This window comes from Galleria mellonella, unplaced genomic scaffold (genome assembly GCF_026898425.1).
Source record: "Galleria mellonella isolate WM207_F2 unplaced genomic scaffold, CSIRO_AGI_GalMel_v1 utg1260, whole genome shotgun sequence".
Classification (NCBI taxonomy): domain Eukaryota; kingdom Metazoa; phylum Arthropoda; class Insecta; order Lepidoptera; family Pyralidae; genus Galleria; species Galleria mellonella.
In genome coordinates this window covers 1675831-1693124 of record NW_026441985.1, presented here as the reverse complement: position 1 = coordinate 1693124, position 17294 = coordinate 1675831, and the positions used below count along the sequence as shown (strand labels likewise).

Here is a 17294-nt window from a genome sequence, read left to right as displayed (position 1 = left end):
GCTCCTGCTCACAGGTGAGAACACTATTCCATGTGTGGCCTTACTTGAGCTTTATACAGTTTGCCATTAGTTGCCAATTTGACAGGTAGATTGGCAACCGCAGTTAGGCTTTGGTGATGTTTCAAAAGAGACACTGCTGCCAATCTCTCGACCATTAAGTTCCCTTAGTGGTCTCTTACGACATCCACAGGAAAAAAAGCCCATTGTATGCCGGGACCATACGGCAAATTAAATTGGTACATGTTATTAAATTAATAAAGGATATTAATAAAATTTATAAAGAAAATTATAATTAAATTAGTTGACGTAGATATTTATAACGATAGAAGGCCTCGTTTTTCCTAGCGGAGCGAAATATTGGTAGACGCAGTGCAAAATCTATATGTATATGATTCGACATTCTAAATTTAAACATTTTATCATTCAGGTATGCTATATGTTTTCAAGAGATAGTCAATATTAATTTTGCCATAATTGAAACTATTCATATATGTTATGCACCAAATATGCTTCTTAAGACAGTCATTTTAAATATATATTGTAATCACGCGGTTTATAATGAAGAGTCGTTCTTATTCCAACCAGAACTTTTTCTTGGCGAAAGTTATTCAGTTGAAAAATCAAGATACTACTGCAAACGTTTTCCACTAATTATAATTTTCCAGAACTTCTTAGAACCTTTGTACTCTTTGTTTTTTTGTTATATATTATTTAGTACAGACTAATTTGTAATATACTAGACATAAAGTTACAGCTGTCTAACGAATACGTGGAAAGAGAAATATAGTAATCTCATAAATTTGACCCGAAGCAATAAAGGTAAAAGGTTGTGAAGACACAAACGTATTTGCATGGGCACGCAGTTAGCACTCCTAATATTTTGTTGCAAATGAATTGAGGTTCAACTAACGGCTATGCTTGCTTCTTTATTGAATTAGTTTCGATTTTGTAGTTTTGTTTTGTTTTTGTAATAAAAATGTGATATTTACTGAGGTTACTAAAAAGAATATTCTTATTTTTAAGTGGCTTTCAAAAGAGATTATGTCGTAATATTTGAATTTTTTGCTATGTATATATATATATATATATATATATATATATATATATATATATATATATATATATATATTTAATAATTAACTTAGTTATGCTATTGTCTAACTATTCTACATGTTAAGTTAGTATACACTCTACCCGTACCAAATTTCATTCGAATATGTTTGGTAGTTTTTGCACGAAGAGTATCAAATATCCAAACATCTATCATTATCGTTTATTACATTAATAAGATTTATAGTTATTTTATTTGAAATCTATAATGACTACAAAAACAATAATTATATCATAAAACAATGGTTTTTACGTCTTCATTTTATATTAAACAATAACATCAGTTTCTGAGAATAAATACTTTGATACATTTTTATTATAGTCTTCGCTTTATTCCACAATTGCTATTGTGGAGGTGTAGAGATATGATACAGTTTCACAGAATCTTAAGGTCGAGTAATCTTGAGGTCAATTATTTATTTATAGGGTGTAACAAAGATATATTTGTATATATGATTGTCAATAAAGCTTACTTTCTTTCTTCTTTTTTCTACGAATATCGTAGATTCAGATTATGTTGCATAAAATCTATATAAATTAATAAATACAATACAATCATGAAGAGTATGATTACCTATATTTTATACAGCTGTGTTTACTATGAAACATATGAGGTCGACAGCCCGGTTAGTGGGTTAGTATTATCGGTATTATTAATGCCTATCAATGAACTCTTTGTTAATAAAATGACTAATTTGAGTAAAACTGACCTAAATAATTGCTTAATACTGAATTATTATATACAAAGAAAATTCTTTTGCGTAACACATGTGAGTCACTGAAAACTTTCACTTAAAAGGACTGCCTCTTGAGTGACCACAGGCATTTTGTTCAAGACTGGAGTAGACTGACGCGTCTTTTTATATTTCCATATTTTTTATATATGATACAATTTTTTTTAACACTCTGTATATAGTTCGTTGATAAGTACGTAGTATCGGACTCTGTTATGTTTTTTCCAGTGTTTGTGACTAGATAACACGTTACTATATATTATAATATTTAAAAAGTTGTGTTTTATTAAATATTTTAATTTTAATCAACAAATATGGAGTTGCCTTATAATAAGGCGGCGCTATTTAGTTTTTTCCTTTTTATATTCAAAGTTAATCCTATGTCGATAAACGGACCGGCGTTAACACGATACGATCCATGCGGTTTAGGTGTTGTACATTTCGATAAAATATTGGATTCTTCCCAAAATGTTTGGCGTGGTGTTATTAATTTTCATCTGTACCAATTAAGCCAAGTGGAAATTGAAATAAGTTTTGAGAAGAAAGTTAAATTATTATATGAGGTAAGTCCTAAAAAGCAATTACAAGTTTTCTGTTTACTTTTTATTAATTGAACGTGATGGATGATGGCGAAAATCATACATCAATTTATATTTCATACGGAAGATTTTCAATCGTTTGATTTCATTCACTTTCACACAATTTGTATTATATTTTATATTGCATAAATGATTCTACAAAAAAAAAAAAAACAGATAAAGACTTTAATAAAAGTAACATAAAAAATCAACGGTATCTAACAAAGGTCAAATTTAATGTACAAGAATTCAATTTAATTTGAGATAACAAAAAAAGAAAGTTTTAAAAATAGAACAGTGTAAAAAGGTTACAAAATTATAGTCCTTAAGAATCCAGTAATTTGATTTGTGCCTTAAGTAAATTGACTTAAATTCACATTGAATTAAAAATATTAAGCTTTGATTTCAAAGTTAGAATATCGGGAAATAATCATCTTAACATTTGATCTTAATGAGTTTAGAATTTCTACGTAAAGTCTTCAAATGTTAAAACTGAGCTTGAGCTTATATCATATATAGCCTCCTTTTCAACCGACTTCAAAAAAGAAGGAGGTACTCAATTTCATTGTAAATATATGTTACCTTTTATTACTTCGTGAGTTATAAATCGACTTGAACAATTCTTTTTTATCGGAAAGGATATATTTTCAATTGATCTTGTAGAAGTGTTATCAAGATTACTATAGTTTTTAAATAAAAATAACTAGTTTTGTTATAATTAAAGTCTTTTTTTTTTTGTAGAACTTAATCTTAAATATTTATTTTAATTTTTATATTGCAGCCTTTACTAAATATAGATATAAGTGTTATAAACGACTGGCATGGTTTTATACTTAAATCTAAAGGATTGATCCTGAAATCTTATTCATTTGTTGTAATTATTGACGATTTGGAATCAAACGAAAACGATGTACCTACTGTTACTCAATTTACAATGAATAATGTGACAGTTTGTGACGATGCTGTCAAGGTAAGAAGAAATATACATTGTTTTTTTTTTCAATAAAAACATCTATTTATACTGCTGAACATGAGCCTCCCCCTAACGGGGTTTTGCCAGTAGTTGCCACGCTTGGCAGGCGGATTTGCAACCGCAGTTACACTTTCAGAGTTGTTTTAAGAGAGACGCTGCTACCCGTCTCTCGTCCTCCCTTAGCCGCCTCTTACTACACTCACGGGAAAGGAAGGGTTGGCTTATTTTACGCCGAGACCACACGATCTTATATTTTATATAAAATTATACTTTAATACATATGTTATATAAATTTAATAATTAAAAATTATAATTTAATAATAAACTTATTTTTTTATAATATATTTAATTGGAGACTCAAAATTTTCATTCATTTTTAACAGGTAGATAAATTATTTAGTACCTACTATAAATGCGGTTTTCTTACTTTGTAACTAGATGTCGCTGTTTGATAGCCCGGCTATTTGCCTGTTTGATATAACTATGGGTTGCCTACCCAGTAATTTCAGTCCTATGTCACGCTATCAAACTGAAATAATACTCGCAAAAGTACAGATATTTATTGGCAGAAAAACAAGTGAAATATGGATACCTTTACAGACAACTTTTAATACATAGTTTCGTTTCAAATTACTTCAAAAAGTAGGAAGTTTTCAATTTGGTTAAATTTTTTTATGTTTGTTACCTCGTAACTACAGCATTTCTAAACCGATTTGGAAAACAATTTTTTTTATCTAAAACAATATACTTACAGATTAATTCTATAGGAATTTCATCAAAATCGCTTCAGAATTTTTTATCTCAAAATAACTGGTTTTGTCACAATTGAATTTAATTTTTTTTATAGGATTTTTAATCTTTGTAAATCTTTATACCTACTTTTTTGATACATTAAAATGCGTAAATACGCATTCGAGAATTATAGTTTTTTTTATTATATATTTTAGAATGGCAAACAAGATAACGGTTCGGCTAATGATAAATAATCGTCGTCCATAGATATGAACTGCACAATAGACATCAGAATATTCTGTGACACCCTCAAAATTCTTTATGGATTACCATTCCTTGGCACTTTTTTTAATGGATGATAATGGAATGGTAATCCCGCCTGCGCTATTGGTATACACTGGTGGGGCACCAGTGAGGGACGATAAGTGAGGATGAAGCAGGTCAGTTAGCTCACTGTGACGAATCTAACAATAAATCAATCACAATGGTTTGCAGGGGGACCATGAGGAGATCAACCTGACAGGGTATATTGCTAGCAAAATCCTTATTACCTTATCTTCTTCCCTTATCCCCCCTATTCTTTAGGACTATAACGTTATATTCATTCCGATACCATTTGCACTATGGAATTCGAATACACATCTTTTTGCTATTTGTGCTAAGTGTGTCCCCTGACACACACATACATGCTTATACGTTACATTTTCAGTTTTATATTTTCAGGCATCACAAACTATTGAATCTTTGAACGTAACGAAAACCCCGGACAAATATGCGCATATTTGCGGAAGACGGTCGTTAGATCATACTGAACTGGTGTCTGTAAGAACCGAAGCCAAGGCCGGCGATTGGCCGTGGCACGTCGCCATTTTCCTAAGGAACCCTAATGCGATTGGCGAAGAATATTATTGCGGTGGCAATATCATATCAAGGACTGCTATTGTAACAGGTTCGAATCCGCGTTCACTATTTTATTGGAATTCGATATTGTCTTACTGGCAATAAGCAACGTACTATAAACATTTATGTCTGCCGCCTAACGCTTTGTTATTATTCGGTCACTTTGTAGATAACAGGGTTGGATTTGGGTGAATATTGTTATTAGATTTACGGTAGACTTTTTTAGAACTTTTTTTAAGAACGTGTAGAGGGTTTATGTCCCTATATGTTAACTTATTTATTTAAGAGCTCCCTGCCGAGTTTTTTCCAAGGCTACCGCATGGGGTTCTTTAAAAAAGGTTAAAGAGTGTCTTTAGGGTCGGCAAAGTGCGGGTAATACCCCTGGTATTGTAAGCGTTCATAGGCTACATTAACCACTTACCATCAGGTATGCCGTCTGCTTGTTTGTCACTTCATTGGTATAAATAAAAATTGTTGCGAATAATTTTTGTATTAGTTCTTAGATCAGTAATATCGTACTAATATTTAAATATAAGGTTTCTTGTTAATGTTTCCTATCATGCTTTATGCGCTTATATCTTGCCTTACAACTTGTCATGATACATGTAGTCTGTATTGATGTTGTTAAATGTTTTGTTGTAAAGCTATCCTGTGCATCTAATAAATAAATAAATTAGGTGTAAATGAAGATAGTATTTTATAATATATTGGTTCACTATTGCTAGTTACTAAAAGAAAACTCTGTATTGTGTTAAAATATATACTAACGTTCACAAAAAAAGCTATTAATAATAAAATAACAAAAAAAAAAAATGAGAATACAAATTATAAAAGATTTCGGAACATTGATCTTGAAATGACTGCATAATTTACAATTACCTGAATCATTTAACCACAGAAATTGATATTGTTATTTCAGTTTTGCGTACATACGAAAATACAATATGAACAAGGCAAAATTTATGTTTAAGGATATTGCCACAAGAATATACCTATTTTTGTGAGCAAAATTACAATAAACTTGAGTTTTAATGAAAAAAAAAATTGATATAAATATAAAAAAGTCATCGTCATGCATTTTCAAATTTTGATATTATCTATTGATTATGATTTATATAACATTAGACGACCCGGTGAATTTTGTATCACTTATAACGCCATCTATTAAAAGTAATTCGAAGTGGCGATTCCCATTCAAAATTATTTGTTTTTAATTTGTCGGTTTTTCAGATGAACTTTAATCTGTTCAGACATTTCTTTCTTTTAAACTATCTCTGTATATAAACGAACAAAACAAAAAAAAAAAATTAAACACAATTAATTAGAAACAAGCCAATTTTGAGTTTTAACAAGATTAACGGAACGGCAACAGATTATTATATATATTTTTTTTTTCTGAGACAGAATGTTTAGTTAGAAGTTTATAATAAAATCCAAGTCAAAGCTAAAAGTATACTTTCTTGAAGTAAGCAAAGTTTTTTTATATCAGTTTGGGTACAACAACGACCAAGATCTTGTATAGGTGATGGATATTTGTATACATCTAACTTAAACGAACTTATCCACATAACATTTATCCATAACAAATATAGTAAGAACTTCTGAAGAAATTTCGCCTTTCTGCAACGTTAGTTTTCAAAACATTATGACAGCCACGTAATGTATGCAACATTTAATTTGTTACAGCCGGCCATTGTGTCAGAAAAGCCGGTGTGACTGTGGACGCGAGTAGAATTGTAATAGTGGCCGGTGTAAGTAACCGTAGAGACATCAAGCAGGTTGGCAGACAAATTGTTACGGTGAGTACTAGGTTTTATTTCTTCTATAACTCAAACCTAGATGTAATCATATAATTTATATATATAATTCAAATCGTTCAACATACCGGCAACAGTTGACAATTACCTTTATTATTTTGAGATTTTGTTACGGACTTAATTGATAAAGCCAGTTCTATTGTATCTTTTCTGGATACTATGTAACTGAAATTTTTATGTCTTTTTTTTGTAATTTATTTTAATAAATAGTAGATTTTTATGCAACTTCATTTCATAACAGAAAAGATTTTCAATTTGATGGTGTTTTCTCAAAATAAATATTTCACGACTCTATTGACTTAAATAATAATAAAAAAATTAAAGAATAAGGTAGAGTAATGTATAATAATAGTATTTTATTTGAGTATAAAAAACAAACTTAAAAAAATACCATGAATGAACCCATTTACCATACTAATTAGGATAATTTACATTACTTGTATGCCATATATACTCGTATGTATAATGATTTTCTTTTTGTAATCATAATTCACATTTATTTATTTAGCTTACTAGGTCTACCGTTTATATCTATGACGTTAAAACATATGAATGAATGAGTATACTTTATTTGCATTATATAATATAGAAAAAAAAAAAGACAAGACAACAAATATAACGATACAATTGTATAAGTACAGTAGGGTGGTTTTTTTGCTGTGAGCAATCTTTTCAAGACAACCTTAGGGTAATGGACTAATTGTTGTACAAGTAGTACAACGTAATGTTACTAAACAATATTTATATATTTATTATTATACATATATCTGTTTACTTATTTTTTAATATACCTATTTTTTAGGCACAGAAAGTAATTTTGCATCCCGGTTACACGGATACGTTAGCAACGGCTGATTTGGCAGTTATCAAAGTAAATAAATTCAGATACACTGAATACGTACAACCGATATGTGTGTGGGGACCAGTTTATAATAAGGATATGCTTTTTGGAAAAGAGGCTGCGGTAAGTACAATTAGGGAAGTTAGTCATTAAACAAAATTGGGCACGAAATACTAAATAACGAATCGAGATTTATGATTTTTGTTGATTATTTTATAATTAAAAATATTAGAGGAAAAGTTTCTAAATTAACGAACAATATAATCAACAAAAACTACTTCGATTCCAGCGCCATCTAGTATTTCTTGTCTAAGTTTTTTTTTTGACCACCAACTTAAAAGTAATGTTTTTATAAAATATGTGAATTATTACTATGTATATATAAAATAAATTACTTCAAAAGGGTTAATTGGTAATTGGTTTCCGCTGACGGGGTTCCAATGAGAGAAGAAAGGATAAATAAATGATAGGTCGTAGGGGTAAATCATTTACTCAATCATGACAAATCCCCAAGAAATTAACTATAACAGTTTCCAGAGTACCATGGATATCATAATTCTGTGATGACAATCGTACTATCATTATAATTTTAGCTATTAACCATCTACTGATGAACATAAGCCTTTTCCATAAGGGTAATTTTGCCAGTAGTTGCCATGGTTGTCAGACGAGTCGGCAATCGCAGTTATGCTTTTAAACATGTATTAAAAAGGACGCTGTTGCCCATCCCTCTACCAATAAGGTCATTTAGTCGCTTCTTACGACACCCACAGAAAAGGAAGGGGTGGCCTATTCTATGCTGGTTTCACATGGCCATCGTATTCTACACGTCTATAAAGAACGATTACAACTTTTAATCCAGTAATCAGTATGTTCGCCATTCTAAGTTGTTATAAAAGTAATAAAATTACGGTATTGAATTACAGATAGTCGGATTTGGACAAACAGAAGACAATAAGCCATCTGACGTTCTGCGCTCCACCTATACCTTAATACAGAATGATACAACGTGCGTATCGTTTGCACCGAACGTTTACGAAAGGCTCCTAAATGAATTTACTTTTTGCGCTGGATATGGTTATAACTCCAGTAAGTACCTATCCATGGATTCTTTTTTCAATATTTTTCTTTATATCACAAAGATGGCAAATAAGCATTCAGCCTCAGCTGTTAACTGTCCACTGTTGAAAGGAAAAATACTCATAAGGGGGGTTTTGCCATTAGTTGCTACGCTTGTCAGGCGAGTTGATAACAACAGTTAGGCTTTGTGATGTTTTAAAAGGAATACTGCTGTCCACCTATTAAGTTCCCTTAGTCGCCGCTTACGACACCCATGGGAAAGGAAACAGACCTATTCAGCCTGTTTGCTAGTAAATAATCACTACTTTATAGGCACCTACAATATCAGGTCTGACACGAATATATTACTGGTATTAAAATAACCTTAATATCCTCTTTTGAAAAACCCAATACTATAGTCTGTAGAAAAACAATTGGCAAGGAGCTTATTTGTATCCTGAATATACGCGGGAGATAACTCTTCTGAAACCGTACTGTATGCCACTAATTCGGTTCTAGTGTGTTAGGATGATTCCCTAGTACTACAATATAAAAAATATATATATTATGATATTACAAAATAGGTATTTACCACAATATATGCATTACTTTATACAAAAATCATCTCCATGGGTTGTTTTCTTGGGTTCTTTTTTTGTAAATATTCCCCATTTCGGATTCTACCGGAAAAAAAGTTACATTAGGACAGAATAGTACAACGACGGTTTTGTTCTATATATCAATTATATGAATTAATTTATATTGTTACGAATTTCAGCTGTGAATCCACGAAACGGAGACAGCGGAGGTGGCTTGGTGATTCCAGTTCTTCAACCAGATCACAAAGTCAGCTGGTTTTTGCGTGGTGTTCTCTCAAAATGTGGAGTGTCTCCAGGACATACCGATTGTGACCCCCATTACTACATGGTGTATACAGATGTGGGGCCCCATTATGGATGGATTTACCATCACTCTGACTTAAAATTTCAAAGTAATATTGTTTTTACGCAATAGTTTAGTATAAAGTTGAATATATTGTGATATTAATTTTAAGTTTATTAATTATAGTAACAGTTATAAGTCAAACAATTTTTTTTATTGTGTTATCATTATATGATTGGTGTAATTAAGCAATAATAGGTAATTTGCATGAGACGAGTTAAGAAAGTGGATGATGTAAGAGATGTTATGTAAGAACAAGCATTGTTAGTTAATAGTTTTAACAAAAAAAATCTCTTTTCTGTCGTCAAGCAGCTGTGCTTATATGATTGCTTTTTGGCTGTGGATGAACGAACGAGTATATTTTATTTGCATTATATATTATAGGGAGTATGCAATAAGTTATATAACGTTGTAACACAAAAAGTAACAAAAAGTTGTATAAGAACAGTAAGACTGTGAAGAGTGGGATGTGGCAGTAAAGTTACAGAGTATGGAAATTTAATACTATAGTTTTTAGTTAGAAATGGCAACGCATGGGCAGTGGTACTAGTAACAAAGGTTGAACTCTTTGAAACTCTTTGAAAGTCATTATATCAATTAATAAAAATAAATTTTGAAATATACTTGGGAATGAATACGAAGTACTATATATGGCTATAAAAAGCAGTTCATGTGAAGGATACGGTGATTACTTACTTTCAATTTAGTGGACTATCAGTTTTTTTACTATTCCCATAACATATCAGCCGTTAATTGTCCACTGCTGAACATAGGCCTCTCTGTATTAAGAGGTTTTGCAGGTTGTTGTCACGTTTGGCATGTGGATTGGCAACCGTAGTATTTTAATGGGTGATAATGAAATGGTAACCCCGTCTGCGCTATCGGTATACACTGGCGGGGCACTAGTGAGTGATGATAGATGAGGATGAAACAGGTCAGTTAGACCATAGTGACGAATTCATAAAGAATTAATCAAGATGGTTTCCAGGGGAAACCGCGTGAAGGTCGATATGATAAGGTATATTGCTAGTTATGGGGTTGTTAGATCTTCAATACTAACAATCCCTTTCCCCCGGCAACCGTAGTTAGGCCTTGGTGATGTTTTATTAAGAGGGCCGCTGCTGCCCATCCCTCGACCTTTAAGTTATTTTAGTCGTCTTTACTATATTCACAGGAAAGATTAGATGGCTTATTCTATGACGGGACCACACAGCAGTTATTATTCCCAATTTTATAAAAATAATTTCATGATTCAAATGTGACACCACACGTAATAGTGGTAATCGATACAATCATTTGCGTTAAAGTGGCTGAACGTACCTGAATGAATAATATGATTTTTTTTATACAACTTAGAATGCCAAACAAGCTGACGGCCCACCTGATGGAAAGTGGTAACCATCGCCTATAGACATGACATAACAGAGTATACTGTTTCGTCCATGATATCCACCATGCGTTGCCATTCCTGAGGACTGTTATTGTCCAGAGATGTTATTCCTCTGTACCCTGTAAATTCACGCCATATCCCACCCTTCAAACGGAAACACAGCCATGCAAACACAACTGCTTTACGGTAGAAACACGATTGGGACAGAGTTACCCAAGCAATCGACTTTTATACAAAGTCTCACTCTGGTAAAATCTTTATATTATTTCACTTAAATTCCGCTCTGAAAGACAATTATTGGTGAAAGTTGACTAACGGGGCCACATAAGGTTAAAAAGCTACAGAATATCTTCATAACTTCGTAACTAATTAAAAAACTTGATACAACAGTCTGCTGATAAAAGGTATAATGGATACTTATAATGCGCTGTGTTATAAGTCTTTCCTTTTTTGTTCGGTGACACTTTCTAATAAGATTTTAATAAATTATGCAGGAGTACCGTACCAAGTGCCGTCGTCTGTATTATGCTGGCTTTTTCATTTCCTCGGAAGACACTCTTAGTATCAGTTCGGGCTTGTGTTATAATAATTTTTTTGAATATAAAATGATTGAGTGTGCCTCTGTTATAAAACTAGTCGAAACCCGTAGCTTGCATTGTTTAGAACGGAATATTTTTAAATAATTTGATTAGAATTATTTTATTTAATTCCTCTAACATTAGTGTGTGTGTGTGACTACCATTACAAGATTGATCACCACTATTGCTATATTGCTATATTATTATGGTAATAATAAAGGCGGTATTTCTTCGAGTGTTGGCAGTCACATAAATACTAATAGTAGAGGTTTTAAACAAAATTATTAATTTGACGTTCATAAGCGGCTAAAATGTCCTACATGAATAAATGATTTTTGAATTTTGAATTTTGAATTTTGAAAAAAAAAATTCAAACTTATGTATATTTTGAAAGAAATATTTACAATGAAAAAACAAAAGAAGAACAGTGACAGGCATAATAAAAATAAATGGCTATTAAAAAAAATAAACAAAAAAGGTCGCAACGTTAACATTATCGAGATTGTATTCAATTCTCAATTTAAATTTCTTTTCATTTGTTATTTTTTTTTAAGTCAATAATTAGTATCAGTAGTAACGTTTCCAGTACATATTATAGTATCTATCTATCTCTTTATTAAAAAATGTGAATTCTAGAACATTCTCGCAATAATGCGGAGGCGTGTAATTGAATTTCTGAGGCGCTACACGTCTTCACTCTTCTCTAAGACAGGATTCTCTACTGATGATAAATTGTATTTATGGGGTGGATATTAAAAAAGACCGAGAATATATTATAAATAATGAATAACTTAGAAGTACTAAAAACTAAAAATGCTATAATTTATTTATTAGGGGAGCTTTACTTAATAATTAAATATAGATAACAACAGTAAGCCAATTAAAAGCTACCACATATAGTTAACGAAAATTGATGTTAGGTAAAATATATATAATATGATAAGTGGGTGGGTAAATACAAGCTATACATTGTTTAAATCATTAAGCGATAGGGTAGTTGATTCATTACGATGAATTTATCTAGAATTAACCACGATGGGATGTGTGGAGACTGACCTGATAGGGTATTTTGCCAGCTATACTCAATATATACATATCTGTTTAGCCAAAGGTTGACTGGGAGAGAATGCTATATATTATTAAGTCCGCCTTTTGTACCAGAAATTTTTTTTGTAATGTGGTCAATAAAGCATAAATAAATAAAAATAAATAGGAACTGATATTTCCAAAAAAAAAAAAGAATCCAATAGCATTTATTAAGCATTAAACCAAGAAAAAATTATGTATATAATTCAAATAATCACATAGTTAAATATTTTTGTTTATTCCAAAAGAGTGAAAGCGAAAAATATTAATTATTTCTAATTCTGTCTTTTTTGCTAGAAAATTATAATTACTGTAAATAAAATATAAATAAACAACTAAGACAATGAATAATGCCAAACGAAACGGCAAATAATTTCAAACCTTAATTCCTTAGGCATCTGGGAATTTCAAATCATAATTTCACAAATATGGCAAGTTTCTACGAAGTTCGCTTACATTGTTTCTTTACTATTGTGTAACATAATAGTCAAAGGCGTTCTCCATTTCAGTTTCAATATATTTAGAGGTTTTCCGGGAAGAAAAGCAAAAACTGTAGACAGACCGTTGGTGCGCCACGCCGCCAATCGAGGAAGGAGGAGCAATCAACATTAATGCTTTATACCGCCTCACGAGGCTGGCAGTTCCCACAAAATCGAATGTTTACGATTCCTGATACAACATTTGGTGTTACATTTCATGTATCGTATACATCGACCATTGTTTGTAGTTAATTGTTCAAATTTCTTACATAGTAAGTGTAATTCCATGAGTGATGAAAAAGCTTGCTTTATTATATAAATTGTACTATATTTGAGCCTTCTCTAGGTATCATCTTCTGTTGGAGGTTTTGTAATTTTAATTTTGTTTATCGACAATTTGAAAAAAGGCTGCTTCAGATATTTTAACTATAATGTTCGTTATTTACATAGAAATATTATATTTTTTTTTAGAACAGATGCCCAGATTTTTTTTATACCACGAAGGTGGCAAACAAGCATACAGCCCTTCTGATGGTAAACGATTACTGTAGCCTATAGACGCCTGCAACATTACGGGCCTACAACATTACGTGTGCGTTGCCGACTCTGAAGAAACCATAATATTCCCTATTTGAAATACCTCATACTGTAGTCTCTAGGGAATTCCTTTAAAAACCTTATTAAGGCACGGCAATAGTACATGCATAATATAAAAAAATATTTACAATTTTAATTTTACGATCGTTAACTAGTTCGTTATTTTAAATTATAATAATTAATTAATAATTTATTCTCATAAGTATCAAATTCTAATAAGTATCAAATTTACATCAATTATTTATTATTACAATAAAACAACTGCTGAATTAATTATACATCATCATTCAGCCATTATCCGTCCATTTCTGGACATAGGCCTCGCCCATAGCTTGCCATAAGGAACGGTCCTAAACCACCTGCATCCATTGACTCCCTGCAATGCATTTGAGGTCATCACTTCATCTAGTGGGGGGGGGGGGGGATCGTCGTACACTGCGTTTGCCCGTACGGGGTCGCCACTGAAGAACTTTTCTTCCTCATCGATTCATAATTATACATAATCATGAAAACCTTCTTACTGTATATAATATTTAAAGCATTCAGACTTAGTTTTACTGTACAATACTCTTATTATTTTTAAAATTTTTATACATTTTTTAAATAATTATTTTGTTCTTTTATTTTAGTTTATTTTATGTTAAAATTTTTTTACACAGCATACACGAGTATTAACATTTCAAATAATATTCAATTCAAAATATGTTTTGTTACACAGTTCTCTAAAATTTCAATTCTCAAACCAAGCACAATATGAGGATTTAGTGTAAATGCAGGACATTTTCCGTGCTTACGTCGACTGTTCGGGACGTTACCCACATCATTTGCTTCTGTATAGCTCTGAAGCAATGCAAGCTCAACCAAGCAAGAAACGATTTTCTTGCAAGTGCGGCGTGCGGCCTCATATATTGTAATACGGTTGTGAACCTGCATTGTTCGTCTCTTATATATATTTGTAATATTAATATATTAATAAAATATAGATAATGTTTTCATACTAATATATAAATAATAAACATATTTTTTTATATTTCTAGCTTCTTTTTGTTTCAAAAAATGTAAAAAAAAACCGACTTCAATTGTAGCAAGACCAGTCTTAGTTTAGTTTTTAAATCAGTAATTTAAAAACGAAACTATTTTGATAAAATTTCTATAGAATCGATCTGTAAATATATCCTTTCAGATAAAAAAAAAGAAATTTTGAAATCGGTTTATAACTGACGGAGTTATGAGGTAAAAAACAGAAAAGAGTTGAGAATGTCCTTCTTTTTGAAATTGTTTGAAAATGAATGAATTAATCAGGAATGACAAATCATGGATAGTATCATGGCCATCACAAATAATCACATTATATTCCGTAGTGTTTTTGTGCTGTTCATGTCCATAGGCGACGTTACCATTTACCATCAAGTGTGCTGTCAGCGTGCTTGCCACGTTAAGTTGCATAAAAAAGGTATGATATATTACTGTATATAACTCCTCTGCAATTTAGAATTGAATTAATGAATTACTGAATTAATTATTAAAATAATGGAAAAGATATTAATTCAGTATTAAATTATTTTCCAGTGTTTTTCAATCAAACTTCACAATCATCAAGAGATTTTTAAAACTGTTTCTAAGTAAAAATAAGCTCAAGCCCTTCATTCCAGAGAGTCTAAGCCTAATAATATGAATATTGTGAATTTATGGGGTTTTTATTGAACAACAGATTAATGTATTTTAATTCTGGACATTTCAAAATCGATATTGCTATAAGACATCATAGTAACACACTATTTCATCGGTCGGTGTAAAAATTCAAGTTCTTGCGTATATTAATTAATTCAATGAAGACGTCAGTACCTTTTAATATTAAAGAACAAATTATGTTCTCAGAGTGGTTTCAACCCGTTGAGTTTTATCTTTTTTCATCAAAGATTCAAATAAACTTGTTCGAGGTTGTTGAACTATGTGCATAAAGTCTGAATATTTTTATAAATAAAGAACTTCTATCTACAATACTCATAAAATAATAAATATTTTTTTTAGATTAAAAAAATTCAAAACATGATTGTTATCAATTTGGCAAATATAAATTTTATATGGAAAATTCAATAATGCAAATATCAATATCTAAAATTCAATTCGAAATACATAATACATAAATTTTATAATTAGCATACGAATTTTACGTCGAAAAAAAAAACGTAGAGAGAATTAACGAAAATTTCATTTAAAGTGGTATATTATATCAACTTTTAACTACTCACTGCTGAACATAAAACTCCCCCTATACGGTTTTTGCCAGTAGTTGCCACGCTTGACAAGTGGTATGGCAATCGCAGTTAGACTTTGTAGATGTTTTAAGAGGGACGCTGCTGCTCATCCCTCGCCCTTCCTTAGTCGCCTCTTACGACACCCACGAGAAAGGAAGTGGTGGTCTCTTCTATGCCGGGACCACACGAGAATTAGTTATTAGATATATGGGTAGTAAAATACTTTTACTAATATAATAAATGCAAAAGTGTGTTTGTTTGTTCGTTATTTCTTGTATGTATTTGGTATAGAATAAAAATATTGACTGCCCTTTATCCTGATTATTTGAAAGAAGCCGAGATTATACGTAATGATTTTATATGTCAACAATATACAGTAAAAGGGGGGAAAGGGATTGTTAGTAATGGAGACTGAGAATCCCATTGCTAGCAATATACCCAACCAGGTCGACCTCTTCGCGGTTCTCCCTGGAAATTATCATGGTTAATTCCTGATGAATTCATCATGATGGGCTAACTGGCCTGTTTTCATTCTCATCTATCACCCTTCACTTGTGCTCCGCCAGCGTATCCCAAAAGCGCAAGCGAAGTGACAATTCCATTTTCATTTCATTTCAGGCGGGGTTACCATACCATTTTAACCGATCAAAAAAAAAAATATATATATATACAGTAAAAAGTACCTATATACGCAGCATAATGTAGATGCCAGTATATATTGTTGAATAAAAAAAAAATAAAAGAAAAAATAAACTTCAGACTGAACCCTTTGTGGGTACACTCACATAGACATATGTAGGTACTTTCATTTTGTACTTTATTAAATTTATTTATATTAGAATGACCTTTAATGTAGTAGATGAATATTCAGCTTAAATACGTATATATATTCTTTTAAGCTTGTGTACCTTGATAAAATAAGAAGGGTGCTTGCCCTCACTCTGTAATAAAGTTTAATACAAAATTAGCTACATATAATGTAATTAGAAAACAGATATACTTTGTGAGAGCTTTGTTCAGATTTCTATGAAAAATAAACCTTTGAACCGCAACGTCTGTTTAAAATAAAATATAAATATATTTTCTATTAAAGTATAATTTTAATTGCACACGAAATTAGTTCTTTGAATTATTAATGCATATAACGTTAATCTGTAGATACATGAGTGTCATACAATGCAGTGATGTTTTAAAACAAATACTTTATTCCACCAGAAAAT

At 31.1% G+C, this 17294-nt stretch overlaps 1 protein-coding gene across 1 annotated transcript; it reads left to right on the top strand.

Annotated features, from left to right (window-relative positions):
- Positions 1-2052: 2052 nt before the first annotated feature.
- Positions 2053-9833, top strand: LOC113515498 (serine protease gd-like). The gene is made up of 7 exons (XM_026899727.3): positions 2053-2407; positions 3204-3392; positions 4851-5076; positions 6714-6826; positions 7647-7808; positions 8612-8774; positions 9523-9833. Exons 1-7 carry the CDS (start codon positions 2159-2161, stop codon positions 9756-9758), a joined length of 1338 nt encoding a protein of 445 aa, XP_026755528.1. The 5' UTR covers positions 2053-2158; the 3' UTR covers positions 9759-9833.
- The last annotated feature ends 7461 nt before the right edge of the window (positions 9834-17294 follow it).

Bases quoted from the DNA above. Each gene is read 5' to 3' on its own strand.
- LOC113515498 (XM_026899727.3), top strand. From the start codon at position 2,159: ATGGAGTTGCCTTATAATAAGGCGGCGCTATTTAGTTTTTTCCTTTTT. The intron at 5,077-6,713 runs GTTCGAATCCGC...AATTTGTTACAG, and splicing joins AAGGACTGCTATTGTAACAG to CCGGCCATTGTGTCAGAAAA. The intron at 8,775-9,522 runs GTAAGTACCTAT...TACGAATTTCAG, and splicing joins TGGATATGGTTATAACTCCA to CTGTGAATCCACGAAACGGA.